This window comes from Colias croceus, chromosome 12 (assembly GCF_905220415.1).
Source record: "Colias croceus chromosome 12, ilColCroc2.1".
Classification (NCBI taxonomy): Eukaryota; Metazoa; Arthropoda; class Insecta; order Lepidoptera; family Pieridae; genus Colias; species Colias croceus.
The window spans coordinates 6,949,965-6,964,571 of NC_059548.1; the positions used below are offsets into that span (position 1 = coordinate 6,949,965).

General features: G+C 30.9%; 4 protein-coding genes across 4 annotated transcripts; 3 read left to right on the top strand and 1 right to left on the bottom strand.

The window, feature by feature from the left end:
* The first annotated feature begins 1,692 nt into the window (after positions 1 to 1,692).
* LOC123695944 (cap-specific mRNA (nucleoside-2'-O-)-methyltransferase 1) lies at positions 1,693 to 7,043 on the top strand. The gene is made up of 14 exons (XM_045641887.1): positions 1,693 to 1,932; positions 2,024 to 2,125; positions 2,273 to 2,793; positions 2,872 to 3,015; positions 3,301 to 3,574; positions 3,674 to 3,870; positions 3,955 to 4,138; positions 4,414 to 4,639; positions 4,776 to 4,890; positions 5,497 to 5,746; positions 5,825 to 5,925; positions 6,165 to 6,280; positions 6,447 to 6,685; positions 6,761 to 7,043. Exons 1-14 carry the CDS (start codon positions 1,920 to 1,922, stop codon positions 7,006 to 7,008), a joined length of 2,730 nt encoding a protein of 909 aa, XP_045497843.1. The 5' UTR covers positions 1,693 to 1,919; the 3' UTR covers positions 7,009 to 7,043.
* Positions 7,044 to 7,654: 611 nt separating this feature from the next.
* On the top strand, positions 7,655 to 12,588 carry LOC123695953 (replication factor C subunit 5). The gene is made up of 8 exons (XM_045641905.1): positions 7,655 to 7,832; positions 7,922 to 7,986; positions 8,172 to 8,299; positions 8,450 to 8,612; positions 10,835 to 10,994; positions 11,277 to 11,491; positions 12,129 to 12,206; positions 12,374 to 12,588. Exons 1-8 carry the CDS (start codon positions 7,798 to 7,800, stop codon positions 12,532 to 12,534), a joined length of 1,005 nt encoding a protein of 334 aa, XP_045497861.1. The 5' UTR covers positions 7,655 to 7,797; the 3' UTR covers positions 12,535 to 12,588.
* Positions 8,941 to 10,825, top strand: LOC123695957 (ras-related protein Rab-28-like). Its single transcript, XM_045641909.1, has 4 exons — positions 8,941 to 9,101; positions 9,473 to 9,652; positions 10,059 to 10,292; positions 10,397 to 10,825. Exons 1-4 carry the CDS (start codon positions 9,024 to 9,026, stop codon positions 10,604 to 10,606), a joined length of 702 nt encoding a protein of 233 aa, XP_045497865.1. The 5' UTR covers positions 8,941 to 9,023; the 3' UTR covers positions 10,607 to 10,825.
* Positions 12,589 to 12,724: 136 nt separating the features above from the next.
* On the bottom strand, positions 12,725 to 14,566 carry LOC123696232 (juvenile hormone esterase-like). The gene is made up of 3 exons (XM_045642305.1): positions 14,549 to 14,566; positions 13,230 to 14,329; positions 12,725 to 12,929 (listed from the first exon to the last, which is right to left on the bottom strand). The coding sequence occupies exons 1-3, from the start codon at positions 14,564 to 14,566 to the stop codon at positions 12,725 to 12,727; spliced, it is 1,323 nt and encodes a 440-aa protein (XP_045498261.1).
* Between the last annotated feature and the right edge of the window lie 41 nt (positions 14,567 to 14,607).

A 14,607-nucleotide genomic window follows, 5' to 3' on the forward strand; every position in this document is an offset into this window, starting at 1 on the left:
GAAAGGTAAATCTTCGGAGGTATCTGATAATGATTTTCAATGACTATGGCCAAATGTTAAAGAAAAGCCCAATTAGACGATTTGGAGTCAATCTTTGACTATTTATCTAAATACTGCCTGGATTTCTATAAATCAATCCAAGGGGGCAATCCAAGACTTCATGTCGATGTAGATATGGCGATGAACCGGACTTCGCACACGAAGAAGAATAGTAAATCGGATAGAATTAATATGTTTTATATAAATAATGAAAAAAAAATTGAAAGTTAGTTGTTTTATTTATGAAATTAAAAAAAAATAAGGATCTTAGTAGCAATTAGCTACTTTGAATCGTTTTTGCGAAATGAAAATTCACTTATCATAATTGAAAATAGGTTTTATCAAAAAGGATCCTAACACACATTTAGCTGAATATTTCAAGAAATAAAACTAAATTCAATAAAATTTGTTTGTAAGAATAAAATATACATTGACACACACACTTTTCCTTAAGAAGCAATTAACACAAGCAAGTCTTTATATGAACAAACACAGGTTAAACTTCAAACTTCAATAACTCAAAAGTAACATTTTGTGGGTTGGATCCTTTTTGGTTATCTACGGCCAATTCATTTAAACTTTGAAAATAGGGAATATAGAAAGGTTTTCATTTATCTTATTTTACTATATTGATTTCTTATAGACAACACTGAGAAGCTTTCAGAAAATGTTGCAAGTTTATTAATTTGTTACCATATGAAAATATGAAACGATTAAAATCGCAAAATTATTTAATGGAATTTAAAAAAAAAAGGTAAGCTTCGCATTCGATCTATTAAAATAAAATAATGTTTCAAGAATAACTGCCATTTATTTAAATGTCTTTATACAATTTCCGATAACTTTAGAAAGTGCGATGCCATCTTTTGGGGATTTAATATAAACTGATTTAATACGTTTTTACACGCCAAAGTATAGATGACGTCGCTTTCTTTAATAAATGTCAGTTTGTTCTAGGTGTCCCCCCCCTGGCCTAAAACTTCACTCAAATGTCAAACAACAAACATAAACAAATCACTCATCACTGACACAATTATGATTAATAATTTGACATTTTATTAATGGCCAGCTACCTAAATAAAAATGTTATAATTATTATTGATTAAGTAAAACATGTTTTTATTTTATATAATGATCTAAATAAATTAAGATATGTGTTAAAAATAAGTTAAGTTTTGCTTCTGATTTATAAAGCATTTGAATTCAATAAAATTAAAAATAAAATATAGTCATTCATTCGTATTAATCGATATATTCGACTTTTTTACTCCTGACAACACTGACAATCTCTGCTTGATAAGACCGGTAGTCATAGAAATCTAAATAACAATGCCGGTAGTGAACACATTATCTTTTTTTTCAAAGATTTGTTTTCCCATAGAATCAGAAGTAAATATTTTACCAAGAATTACTAAAAATAACATAATGAATTTTAAATATATTATGATTTCTGTAACAGTTAGGCCCAGTTTCGCCATTCTCCTTTACGATAATTTTACGCCCCTGGTACAATAATCGGTTCGCTTCAGGTTGCTAACACTGCTGCCAATGTGAATGTTCATTGTTCTGACAGCTGACTCCTGTCTGCAGTCTGTGGTTCTGAGTTTCTGTAATCTGTTCTGTTGTCTGTCAAAAAAGAAATTGATGATTGATCAAATGTATCGCGTGTAAGTGTAACAAAATATTGATAATTTGTTATTAATTAAAACTCTGCTAATGTAAATATATATTTCTCATAGTACTTAAAAAGAAAATAAAGTTTATAATTATACTAGGTATTTGTAAATTTTTGAACTGTAATAATAAGCACAATACTCAGGCTAAACTTGTATTAATTTATTCATCGTTTTTACTTAAATTAATAAGATAATTGTGAAAAAATGAATTTATCCGGTAAGTAAAAGGAGAATAAATGCTTAAAAGTGTTTTGTTATAATATAACAATAGAAAATCAACAAGCGAAATATATACTTTTTATTACTAGATCCATCTGACGATGGTTCAAGCAGTGATGAAAGTTCAATTCCTGCCAAAAGGCGCCGTTCGGACACATGTGGTGCTTCTTCAACAACTTCTCACGGCTCAGGTTTATAAATTTTTGTAAAAATAAGTAACATTCAATTTATGAATATTCCCTACATCTTGTTATTTGATAGAATTTGCTTGCTTGTATTTACCTAAAAAGTCAGGCACATATATTATATTCTGATTAGTTTTTGAATTATGTTTCCAGCTCTTCAAGATTCAGATGACGAAACAAAGGAAAAAGTCTACTCTGACTGTAATTCAGATGTTGGAGAAAGACCAAAAACTAAGATTAATTTTGCAGAAAAAACATCAGATCGAAATAAAAGATTAAGTCAGAGTAGTTTAAGTGAAAATTGCTCATCTCCTAATGATGGGTATAATGATGACTTTAGACCTGGTTTTGAACATAATGATGATCTTTCAATGCGTGCAAGTTTTCATGCTAACAATGAAGGATCATTTTATAACAAAAAAGCAGATACTGATGGAAAAGATGAGGCATTCAAAAGTGAATATTCTGAAAAGTCTAAAAGAATGATGAGCAACATGGGTTACAAACCTGGTAGAGGTTTAGGTAAATTTGAACATGGTAGAGTTGAACCAGTTGAGGCATCTACACAAAAGGGTCGTAGAGGGTTGGGCTTGAAACCATCTCTAGTTGGTGATGTTCCAAGAGATTTTAAATGGTCTCCTGATGAAGCAAATGCTGAGGCAAAGGAAGAAGTAGTAAGTTTTCAATTTGTATTTTTAAAGTCTCTTTTATTTACTCTTATTTTAGGTTATTTATTTTGTTATGTTTATTAGATATGGATGCCTACACCACCAGAAGATACATTAACAGGAGACATTCTTGAAGAATGGTTGAAAAAGGGGTCTAAAAAATTAAATATGGAGGATGAAACAGAATTTGTTGACCCAAACATACTTCAAGGCATTATAAATGCTAAGGTTGAGTATATTATCAATTTTGTTGTATGGGAGTGTTTGATGTAAAATTGTTGGATATTTCCCGTTTTATTTTTAAAAAGTTATTATTGTCATTTACTCATTAGGTACCTAAAGGGCTTTCAATATCAGTTTAAAGTTTTTTGATATCTGCAATAGTTAGGGAATAATCGCCTGTGCACACTTAACAATTACACCCTGTATATCAACTGTTAAAATTGTATTTTAAAACCTTTACAAGTGCTATTAATTCTAAATGTTTTAAAACTGCATTCATTTATTTTTCAGACAATATTTGACACTCTTGATGATGAAGATCTGAGAAATGCAAGATTTAGAAGTAATCCATATGAGACCATTGGATCTGTAATATTTTTGAATAGAGCTGCAGTAAAAATGGCTAACATAGATGCAGTTTTTGATTTCATGTTTACAAATCCTAAGAAGCAAAATGGGGAGCCACTTGTTAATGATAAGGAAATTTTATATTTTGCTGATGTCTGTGCTGGTCCTGGTGGATTTTCTGAATATGTTCTGTTTAAAAAGGGTTGGGCGGCTAAAGGTAAAATTAATTTATTTATTTATTGATTTATTATATATTATGTATACTTAGATAAATTTTTAAAGTTATTATCATCTTGAGAAAATATTTCATTTTCAGGATTCGGATTCACATTAAAGGGAGCAAATGATTTTAAACTGTCAGATTTTTATGCCGGTACTCCAGAAACTTTTAATACTTTTTATGGAGTTAAAAATGATGGAAACATATTTAATCCAGCAAATTTGATGTCTCTCAAGGATTTTGTTTTGAATCAAACAGATGATATAGGTGTTCATTTCCTCATGGCAGATGGTGTTAGTAGATATTAAAAAAAATGAATGTTGTGAATAGAGTACTTTTTTTGGAAACAATAAAAATATTATAAATTGTTTTTGTAGGGATTTTCGGTAACTGGACAAGAGAACTTGCAAGAAATATTATCGAAACAATTATATCTTTGTCAATGCCTTGCTGCTTTGATGCTTGTCAGAACTGGTGGACATTTTGTTGTCAAATTATTTGATGTCTTTACAAAGTTTAGTGTTGGTCTCATATACATAATGTACAGATGTTTTGAAAAAGGTGAGCTATTTTATACACATCTTTAATTCTTATTAATTTTATTTTATAACTCAGGCCCCGGAACCACAGACACAATAGAAAATCTATTGTGTCTGGGACCAATCGGGCCGCTTGGGGCTCAATGGGTTAAAATTAAATTAATAAGTTCACATAAAAGTACTAAAAATATTAACATTTGTTTGTTGTGTTCCTTATATTTCCTATTTTTGTATGAAGATATTGTTACTATACTGCAATTAAAATATACATACATTTAATGAAATGAATTTTTTTAGTTTGTATATTCAAACCAGTAACATCAAGGCCAGCCAATTCTGAAAGGTACTTAGTATGCATGTGGAAGAAATTTGGAACGGAGGCAGCAGAAACACATCTTTATTCAGTTAATTCAATGCTTTGGAGTGAACTTGATAGAGGGGAAGATATAACTGAGCTTGTTCCCTTGTCAGTGATCATGGAAGATCAAGCTTTCTATGAGTATATATACAAGAGCAACTGTGTGTGAGTAGTAGTTTGTATAAGGTGGTATAAGTAATTATTTTAACAAAGTAACACATCTAGTCTCAATAAATAAATTTTATGTTTTTGTTTTTGTATTTTATGTATTGTTATTTATTCTGTTGTTATTTCTTTCCAGTCTGGGTGAAAAACAAATAAAGAATTTATTAAAACTAGCTGAATTTAGTAAAAATAAAGATTTGAAAGAAGCTTGCCAAGCTGACATGAGAGAACAGTGTCTGGAATTGTGGCAAGTAAGTTTTCTTTCTGGCTGATATAAATGTAAAAATAAAAATTATCCCTTTTCTGAATAGCTGTTGGACGGACTTGGGATATTAGCATATAATTTGATTTAGTGTTTGTTTGTGCAATAATTGTATAAAAAATAGGAAAAAATTATAAAATGATTGCATATATAAACCCTATTAGAGGTATGTACATTAAACATATTATAGCCTGGCACATTTTTTTACACCCATAAAATGTCACCAATTTAGTATGCATCTCTACATAGAGATTCAAGATTGAAGTCCTGAATTCCGAATGCTGATTTATTAAAAAAAAGAGCTCAATTAAGACACAAGCAATTTACTACAAAAATTGTTGTAGATGCTGTTAAAGATGCTACCCAGGTGCTCTTATGTTGAAACTCCATAATCTAACAAGGTTATACAATTATGTGGCCATATATTTGTGTTGATGGTAGACCATGCATATTTGATATTCAACGTAATGTTCAACAATTTTATAGTGTAATGAAGCGAAATATGTATATCATCAGAACATTACACTACCAAAGAAACAGATAAATTGATTTCTAATTCACTGATAATTATTATTTTTTGTTTCTCTTGAAATAGTTACCAGATAAAGTAAGAACTCAACCTGAGCGTCGAGGTCCTGATGATACAATGCTCAGTTTGCTGAGCAAATTACGAAATCCACCACCTGATTCCAATAATGCATTTGCATTTAAAAATGCTGTATTGAATAAACAACCGCAATACATTGAAACCGTAGGTGACTTGGGCTTATTAAAGAATGCTTATGATTGGCATTTAACATTCCTTACAAGTGGTAAAGGCAGTCAAGATTTAAGAATGTTTATTGGTATGTACAATGTTTAGTATACTGCTTGTTGTTTTGTATGCTATTGTGATATTAAATTTGTTTGTTGTAATGTGCCAGGTTGCGGCGGTAAACGTGTCTACCAATTGGATGGAACAAATTGGAAAATCGTTGCTGATTTACAAATTACCCTACCTGCAAATACATTACTTTATGGAGAGGTACCATTCTTTATAATAATATACTTACTAATAATGCCTGCTAATCTATTAATCTTTGATCTAATCAGCTAAATAATTTTACGATGCTGTACAATTACTAGATTTAATGAATTGAAATATTCAAATGTTATTATAACCCAATATCAAAATTCAAAAGTCTTATATGAGTTTTATTTAATATTTAATCAATTGTACTAGGTAGGTTAGGTAATACTATATTTCATTTGTGTGTTTTTTAGATAGTGAAAGAATTTCGTGGTCAAGGTAGTAAGCAAATGCACACTAAAGCTCTACATGTGATTGATGCTCTTATACTGGGCGGAAAGGATATATCATATTTGCCACTAAGTGATCGGTAAGGTTTTGAAAACTTATACAAATTTTATCAAATTATACCGTTTAACACTCTGTTTCAGTATTGTGTAACAAAATAAGGATTCAATAAACAGAATTTTTTTTTTATTTCTTTTTAATTTTAATTCACTTTTTTATTTTTTTTTATATTATTTTGTTTTGTACAGGATAAATAAATGTGCTCTATTTTGCACAGCATTGGAAAAACCATTTGATGGTCATACTTTGCCAATACGCTGTAAGCGGTTTTTCAATTTGGAATCATTTTCGTCTGCTGTAGCCAATTTAGAATATCGATCCATGAAAAGGATAAAGCAAGCTGTTACCATAGACATACCAAAAAGAAATCATAGGAATGACATGTTTTATGTTGTTGGTTCTGTACTATTTATAAAAGAAATTAGAGGTATGTAAACTTTCTATGCCTTGTTGTTTGTAAGTTTCCTCATAGTAAATCATTTGAAAATGTTTTTTTTTTCAGAACCATGGTCTGGACAGATGTCTAAATCACATGGGAAAAAATATTACTTTCGCATCGGTAAAGACGGAAAGCCCAAAAGTGATTTCTTCATTCCCAGCGACGCCGCGTTAGATATGATTTCTGCATACAAAAACAGAGTCATGTGGCCATGGGAAGATGCGGCCAGTGCCATATTCGATAGCCACATAAAAACGGGCTTGTCCAGAATGGAAATGGAAGAATATATAGCTCGTAACATTAAAAGATAGTATAATTGGAACCTTAATAAACTTTTTTTAATGTGTCTATGTTTAATGACTTTTGGTAACCCTAAATCATTTGTCAACTAAGAAAAACCTGGTGAATAAATTATATCACATTATTATTATTATATTGTTTGGGATGTTGGTCTTTTAAACTTTATAAATTAAATAAAAAAAAACCATTCATTGGCATTACACAATTTCCTTAGGTATGTATATTTGTGAAAGACTTTAAACCCTTTCTCTCCGAGCCATATTATATTCTGTCTTCTTCCTTATGGCACTTTAGATATACCTATTGGTATACATAGCGGCAATTCTTTTTTGAGCTGTTTCGAACCTGCGTACATATTATGTTAGAAATAAGGTGTCTGAGTAATAATTGCACTACGGGTACGACAGTAACCATTCGCAGTAATCTCCTCCTCAGGTCTCAGCGATACAATTAAGTGCCGCCTATAATATACCTCAATATTGAAATGTGATTTCACAGTATGATTTTTTGTTATTAATTCTTTACTTCCATGAATGACACCAACATGTAGAAAGTCAGTCCGTGAATGGCAATCCAGCTATATATACATTATACTCTTTGATGGCAATCAACACGTCATGTCAATCATTGGCACATGTAACGTCAAAATTCTACTATTATAATGTCTGCTATTGTCAATGTCAAACTAAAAAAATAATCGCGCGTTGTTGAAAAAAATAAATAGCTAACGAATACTTTCTATTTATAAAACTAATAAGTAATAACGAATACTATTAGAAAATTAGACAAAATCGCTGAAAATGACTGTAGGTCAAACTTCACCAAATTTGCCGTGGTACGTAGTTTAATATAATATTTTTATTTTCATTGTAAATTTTCAGTTTTATTTTAAATTTCATTTATAATTACCTACTTTATTTCCAGGGTTGAAAAGTATCGCCCATCAAAATTAGAAGACTTAGTATCTCACGATGATATAATTAAAACAAGTAAGAATATGGTCCCCTATTAGTTTGTAATAATAACGGATATATGTATGTTATTGAGAACTGTAAGGACATTTCTCCATCATAAAAATACAATACAGAACAGAAGCAAGATGAGTCACAGGTTACATATTTACTTTATAATTTTATGTTTATTTAATTTTCTTTATAATTTTCTAATATTTCAGTTAATCAGTTTATGCAACAGAATCAATTACCACACTTGTTATTTTATGGACCTCCAGGCACTGGTAAAACATCAACAATTCTTGCATGTGCTAAACAGATGTACACACCACAACAGTTCAATTCCATGGTAAGTTTTGAAAATGTAGCAAAAGTATGTTCTATTACCATCCTGTAACTTTTTCTTTCATATACCTACTGTGGCAAACTATACCAATGCAGAGTAGTTTTTTTTTATATAATTAAATATATTTATGAAATAATATATTTCATTTTTAAGGTTTTGGAATTAAATGCTTCAGATGATAGAGGTATTGGCATAGTAAGAGGACAAATCTTGAGTTTTGCATCTACAAGAACTATATTTAAAGCAGGTCCAAAACTTATAATTCTGGATGAAGCTGATGCTATGACTAATGATGCACAGAATGCTTTAAGAAGAAGTGAGTACATAGCATTTCATACTTTGATTATACTGCCATTTAACAGAAAAAATAATAATATTGTTATGAGAATTTTTATTTATTATCTTTTAACATATTTGTTGTGTATATAATTTATTAGTGGTTATTGCATAATTTGTACAATTAACCTAAATAATGGTTTCACTTTACACTTAAAATGAAAATGAAATTGAAAAAAATAATATTTAATACATCCATAATATAAGCAAGGTTCTATTGTATGATATTTTGTATTGTGTTCTCACTGTTGCCATAGAAACACAAAGGCACAACATTACATATTAATCATTTAATGAACTGTGTTAAATATTTATATTTAAAATGTAATCCACAAATCAAAGGAGTGAATGTATTATTCATTAAGTATTATTTAAATAAATTAATGTGAACATGTCTGAAACAATTGAGGGTGAAGATGAAGGAAGAACAATAAAGATCACAGTTCTGGGTGAACCCTCAACTGGTAAAGTAAGTACATACTTTATTCTAAACTAGCTGCGCTCCGCAGTTTCACTCATGTGGCTCTGCTTCTGTTGGTCTTAGCGTGATGATATTAGCCTATAGCCTTCCTCGATAAATGGGCTATCCAACACCAAATTTTTCAAATCGGATCAGTAGTTCCCGAGATTAGCGCGTTCAAACAAACAAACTCTTCAGCTTTATAATGTCAGTATAGATAATAAAATATAGATAATCTTAGTTATGGTAAGTATTGGTTTTGTAATTCAATTTATAATAGAGGATTAATAAATTGTTAAGGTTGGTTTTGTAGTGGTCTGGAATCTGTTACAGGTATTCAAGTGTTTATTTATTATTGAATATATAAATTTTTCTTACAGACAAGTCTGTGTAACAGATACTTGGGAGGGTCTGGAACAGCTCCAACCAGCACTCATGGAGCGGAAGTGACTGCAGGTCAATGCTTGGGCCTCAGACCAGCAGTGCCGCTACAACTATGTGATGTTGCCGGAAATTCACTAGCTACCTCAATGCTTACTAATTATTTGTATGCATCAGATGTTAGTTACATCTTAAATCAAGGTTCAATAACAGATAATGTAGTTTAAACGCTAGTTTTCCAGAGTAATTTTTGTCAATTTCTTGTTATCCATACTAATATTATAAATGTGAAAGTAACTCTGTCTGTCTGACTGTTACTCAATCACGACTAAACTACTGAACCAATTTGCATGAAATTTGGTATGGAGATATTTTGATACCCGAGAAAGGACATAGGCTACTTTTTATTGCGAAATATGTATCACGGGCGAAGCCGGGGTGGACCGCTAGGCGCTAGTTTTAAATAAGATTACTGATGTAATTCATTATTGTTTCTTGCATCAAGCAGTTGAATCTAGGATATTATTATAGGTAACTGTTTAATAAAACTGCACAAATTTTTCATAACATTTAATATATTTTCAGATTATTATATTTGTCTATGATTTAACAAACTTACAAAGTTTTGAGAGATTAGATGAATGGATAAGTAAAGTACAGGAAATTTATAAAAATGAGACTAAGAAGCCTTGTATGGCTCTTTTTGGCAATAAGTCTGATTTGGAACACCAGAGAGCAGTGAGATTATCATGTGTACAAAAGTTTGCTACCAAATATGGCTTGGAGAGCTTTAAAGGTTCTGCTAGAACTGGAGAATTGGTAATTGAACATCAAATAGTATTTATTGTTCTGTATGTTTCTAACTTATCATAAGTATGCAATTTTTATAAATGAAATTTTGTTTTATATATTTTTAATTTCAGGTGAACATAGCATTCACAAGTTTAGTAGCGCATGTGTTGGGTTCCAAGGTGTCTTCAATTCTAGCTCCTGATGAAAAACAATCAGTCACTCCAATTCAAATTAGTCAGGTTCCTCAAAAAGAAGAAATAGCTTTACCTCTAATAATGAGCAGAAAGTCGTTGAGGAAAGTTCAAAGAAAAGAATCGTCATCTGTTTGTGAATTACAATAATAAATAAATGCTTAATAATAGTTACTGGTTTTATTATAACTAAATAACCAACCTACCTCATTAAATTTTTCCTTTTTTTTATGGGACATGGTTATTAATCTTTAATATTCATTATCGTTCTGCATACTATTCATGAATGCTTTTCTAATAAAATAATATTTTTTTCTATATAATTTGTAAATGCATATACATTTATTTGAAATAAAAATAGGATTTTTTTATTCACAGTAATCGAAAAATATACGGAGAATGTGAGATTTTGTATAATTTGCAATTATTTGGGCAAGATCATTCCGGCTCTGCAATCGAGATGTACTCGCTTCCGTTTTGCACCTCTTCAGCAGAATCAAATAGTCCCCCGATTACAAGAAATCATACAAAAAGAAAAGTAAGTTTTTCTTGATATATATATGACTTGATGAATTTGAATGAGGATTTCCCAGTAATGTTGTCCCCAAACCAGTCGCAATCTATGCCTATATTCTTTGTAAAATTTAAAAAAATCCCATCCCATCTTTTTCTCGGCATTTATGGACGTCATACCTGTAGTTTGATTCCTATTTCCGAATTTGTTCTTGTAATGTGTTCCCTAATGTTATTAAACTCTTATATTTCATTACATTAAGTTATTGCTACCCATTCCATTCATAAACCATATCTTTAATTTCAGTGTAAAAATAACGGACGATGGAATCAAAGCTTTATTGACTCTATCCGGTGGCGACATGCGTAAAGTGCTGAACACACTGCAGAGCACGTGGCTCGCGTACCGTGACGTCACAGAGGACAACGTGTACACCTGCGTGGGGCATCCGCTGCGTTCCGATATTAACAACATTCTCAATTGGCTGCTTAATGAAAATGATTTTGCTGCTTCGTTTAAACGTATCCTTTCATTATTTTAATTATAAAGTTATGAATTTTTTTGAAGCGAAACTTTTTTGGCGCGTTGATAGAAAAATTTCAAGGTCGTGCCAATACCGTTACGTCATGGAGTAAGGCGACGATTTTGGTATCTTTGAAACTTGCCAAGGAAGTTCCACTTCAGACACGTGTGCTCGGCACACACGCTCTTTTTTATGTTACGTCAAATACATATTTTAGTTTTTTTTTAAGCTATTGTATAGCTTCTATCGCGGGCTTTGAGCGCGGGGACCGAATCCAAAAATTCCGTAACGAAAAAACCTCACGCTCCCCACTCCGACGGGCACGGAGCTGTGGCTTGAACGCATGCTATGCAATACCTTTACCGCGGCAGTCCCCGAGTGCCACACGTCTTTTTAGTTTTATATTCGAATGTATGGTTGAGATTGCGGTTTGATTTTGATCATTCTTTTTGCAATACACATTTACAGCAATTGGTTCAACGTGGGTTTGATGAAATAAAAAAGAAACAAAGTAAAATATAGGTGGTTGATTTAAGTTTGTTCAAGTTATCTATATTGGGATATATTAGATAAATTTTATTAGCTTCTCATTTAATTATTGTAAAAGCATTGTGTCCTTAAAACATTTCTACCAGATATTCAAGATTTAAAAATAGCTAAGGGTTTGGCGTTGGGTGATATATTGACAGAGATTCACACGATTATTCAAAGATGTAAGTATCATAGAATATGCATTATTTTAAATTCGTGTATAAAAATATTTTTTTTTGTTTATGAACATGCTGTAATACTAAATTAATTATATACCACGTTTAATTGCAAATAAATTATTCATTTATTTACTAATTTCATTAAAAAATTGAACATTATTTTTTTTCAGTGAAATTACCTCCCGAAGTGCTGATATCATTGCTTATAAAGATGGCAGATTCGGAAGCTCGTCTCGCGAGTGGTTGTAGCGAGCGGATAGAATTAGCCTCTCTTATAGCCGCTTTTCAAGAAGCAAGAGAGAAAGTTAACATTGCTGAACTTAGTGCGTAAGATAGTGTGTTAAAATTAAAATTATGGTGAAAAAAATAAATTAATTTAAAATTATTTTAGGGTTTTCTTTTTTATCTGAAATCAATGTACCAAACATAGAGAATTTTAGATCAATTCAATGATTTGAAAATTTCTCATAAGTATTAAATATGAATTAGTTTAATGGAAAAAGTTAAACAAGTATAGTATTTTAGGGCATCATATTTATTTCCAAAACACCTCCATTTTTAACATAATCTTTGTATTCACTATACACATCATCCCAAAATTTCATACCTTTCGCTCTTTTAGCTGTGTGACATTGTAATACTTCAATTACGTCATTTAATCGAACATAATTTCTGTTTTTACCATATTCCGGCCAAATTATGCCATAGTCCGGAGGGGTCGGATTCCTATTTAAAAAAAATAACATTTAACTTTACAAAAAGTTTATAAATGAAACAAAGAACGTCCAACAAAATTAAAATCCTTGCGTCTAACGTAATTTTATTTTCAATATAATATAGAGGGTGAGTTATTTGAGATCACTTTTTTAAAAAGAAAAAAAAATTAAAAATATTAATGTGGAAAAGTAATGACAAAAACTGTTAATCAGTTAAAGAAATATTTATCCTTTGTTACATTATTTTTTTCGTAATCCAAAGCCAACATTGATAGATGATGACAAGCTAATAGGAGATTTATTATCTTACCCAAATTTGATAAAGTTACTGAATAAATCTTGCATTACACGCCACATTCGTTTTGTTCTCTTTTCCATAATACTGTCGTCAAAATAACGCTTAGTACATGCAGTTAAATAGATGTATCCCAACTCATCTGCATGTGCTACGCCTGAGGCATGTATACCATAATTACACTTTGCCCAATTCAATTCACCATCAAATGCAAATTCATAAAGAAATAATTCCTTACTATCATTTCGAGCCTTATGCTTTTTGACCCAATAATCAATAGAATAAATATACTGTATATCTGTAATGTATTCGATTAAACATTGTAGTTGAGATATGGAAGAATCATTGCCGGTCCGCTTGGTTTTTCCAAAATAAAATTCCAATATAGAGTCTGCCAGTTTCTTTGCTTTTGGAGAGCCATGTGGATATTCTATATCTGACGGTATAAGAGATTCGGGGTTCTGTATCAGTTTGTAAAGTTCTTTATAATTCTTCAATATGTGCGGTAACATATAAAGTGCCTCGTTTGTGTTAAATCCTGTAATAACTCTCACATTTTGTGGTAATCCTTCGTTCAATACTTTCAACGGATCAACGTTTATTACTGCTTCTGTAGAGTTTATTTCAACACATGGAGCAAGCGTTGAGTATGTTCTTAAAATATTATGGTCGCCATACTTCATACGTGTGTAAGCATCAACTATGTCAAAGGCGTCGGTTTCTTTTAGTTTGCGTACTAAATCCCTTGAATTGTTTGCTTTTATATTTAGCTCCTGTGCTAATAGAAATGCAATATACTTAGGGTACTTGGAAAATAATCTGCGCCCTAGCGTTGTACCACTTAAAAGTATTACTTGGTGAAAAAGCCCTGTTGATTTTTTTGAAAACATCAATAAATGTACTAACGAAGCTCCGGAGCTGTTACCAATTAATGTTATCTGTTTATTGTTTCCACCAAAATAAATAATGTTTCGTTTTACCCATTGTAACGAAAGTATGATATCTTTAACTGCAGCATTTCCTGTAGCTTCGTTAATGTCAAGTGATAAAAATCCAAATGCATGTAATCTAAAAACTAAAATTGCGTTAATTGCAATCAAAAAAGAGTGAGGTACCTTCCAGAGAAAGAGTTTCAGTAAGTATTTCAGTTTTAAAGATAAAAAGAAAGATGAGAAAGAAAAAAAAATTGGGTTTAGCTCGACTCGACTCGTTTGCGAAATCACAGTTACCTTGAAATGCTAAACAGACACTTCAATTTTATTTATATATTATTAGGTAGGTATATTTTATTTATAAAATTTTAAATACACTGAATACACTCAACACTCCCATACATTGAATTTTCCATACATTTTGTGTTCAAAGCAAATGTTCGAAGTGACGTCCTCGTTTT

What these genes read in the sequence shown, in the direction of transcription:
- LOC123695953 (XM_045641905.1), top strand. Translation starts at nt 7,798, where the DNA reads ATGACTGTAGGTCAAACTTCACCAAATTTGCCGTG. An exon ending in CGATGATATAATTAAAACAA is followed by an intron (nt 7,987 to 8,171) that starts GTAAGAATATGG and finishes CTAATATTTCAG; the next exon opens with TTAATCAGTTTATGCAACAG. An exon ending in ACAGAATGCTTTAAGAAGAA is followed by an intron (nt 8,613 to 10,834) that starts GTGAGTACATAG and finishes TTTTATTCACAG; the next exon opens with TAATCGAAAAATATACGGAG.
- LOC123695944 (XM_045641887.1), top strand. An exon ending in CTGAGGCAAAGGAAGAAGTA is followed by an intron (nt 2,794 to 2,871) that starts GTAAGTTTTCAA and finishes TATGTTTATTAG; the next exon opens with ATATGGATGCCTACACCACC. An exon ending in ATTTATAAAAGAAATTAGAG is followed by an intron (nt 6,686 to 6,760) that starts GTATGTAAACTT and finishes TTTTTTTTTCAG; the next exon opens with AACCATGGTCTGGACAGATG.
- LOC123696232 (XM_045642305.1), bottom strand. An exon ending in AGTAACTTTATCAAATTTGG is followed by an intron (nt 12,930 to 13,229) that starts GTAAGATAATAA and finishes TTTTTTAAATAG; the next exon opens with GAATCCGACCCCTCCGGACT.
- LOC123695957 (XM_045641909.1), top strand. Translation starts at nt 9,024, where the DNA reads ATGTCTGAAACAATTGAGGGTGAAGATGAAGGAAGAACAATAAAGATC. An exon ending in ATTATTTGTATGCATCAGAT is followed by an intron (nt 9,653 to 10,058) that starts GTTAGTTACATC and finishes ATATATTTTCAG; the next exon opens with ATTATTATATTTGTCTATGA. An exon ending in CTGCTAGAACTGGAGAATTG is followed by an intron (nt 10,293 to 10,396) that starts GTAATTGAACAT and finishes TTTTAATTTCAG; the next exon opens with GTGAACATAGCATTCACAAG.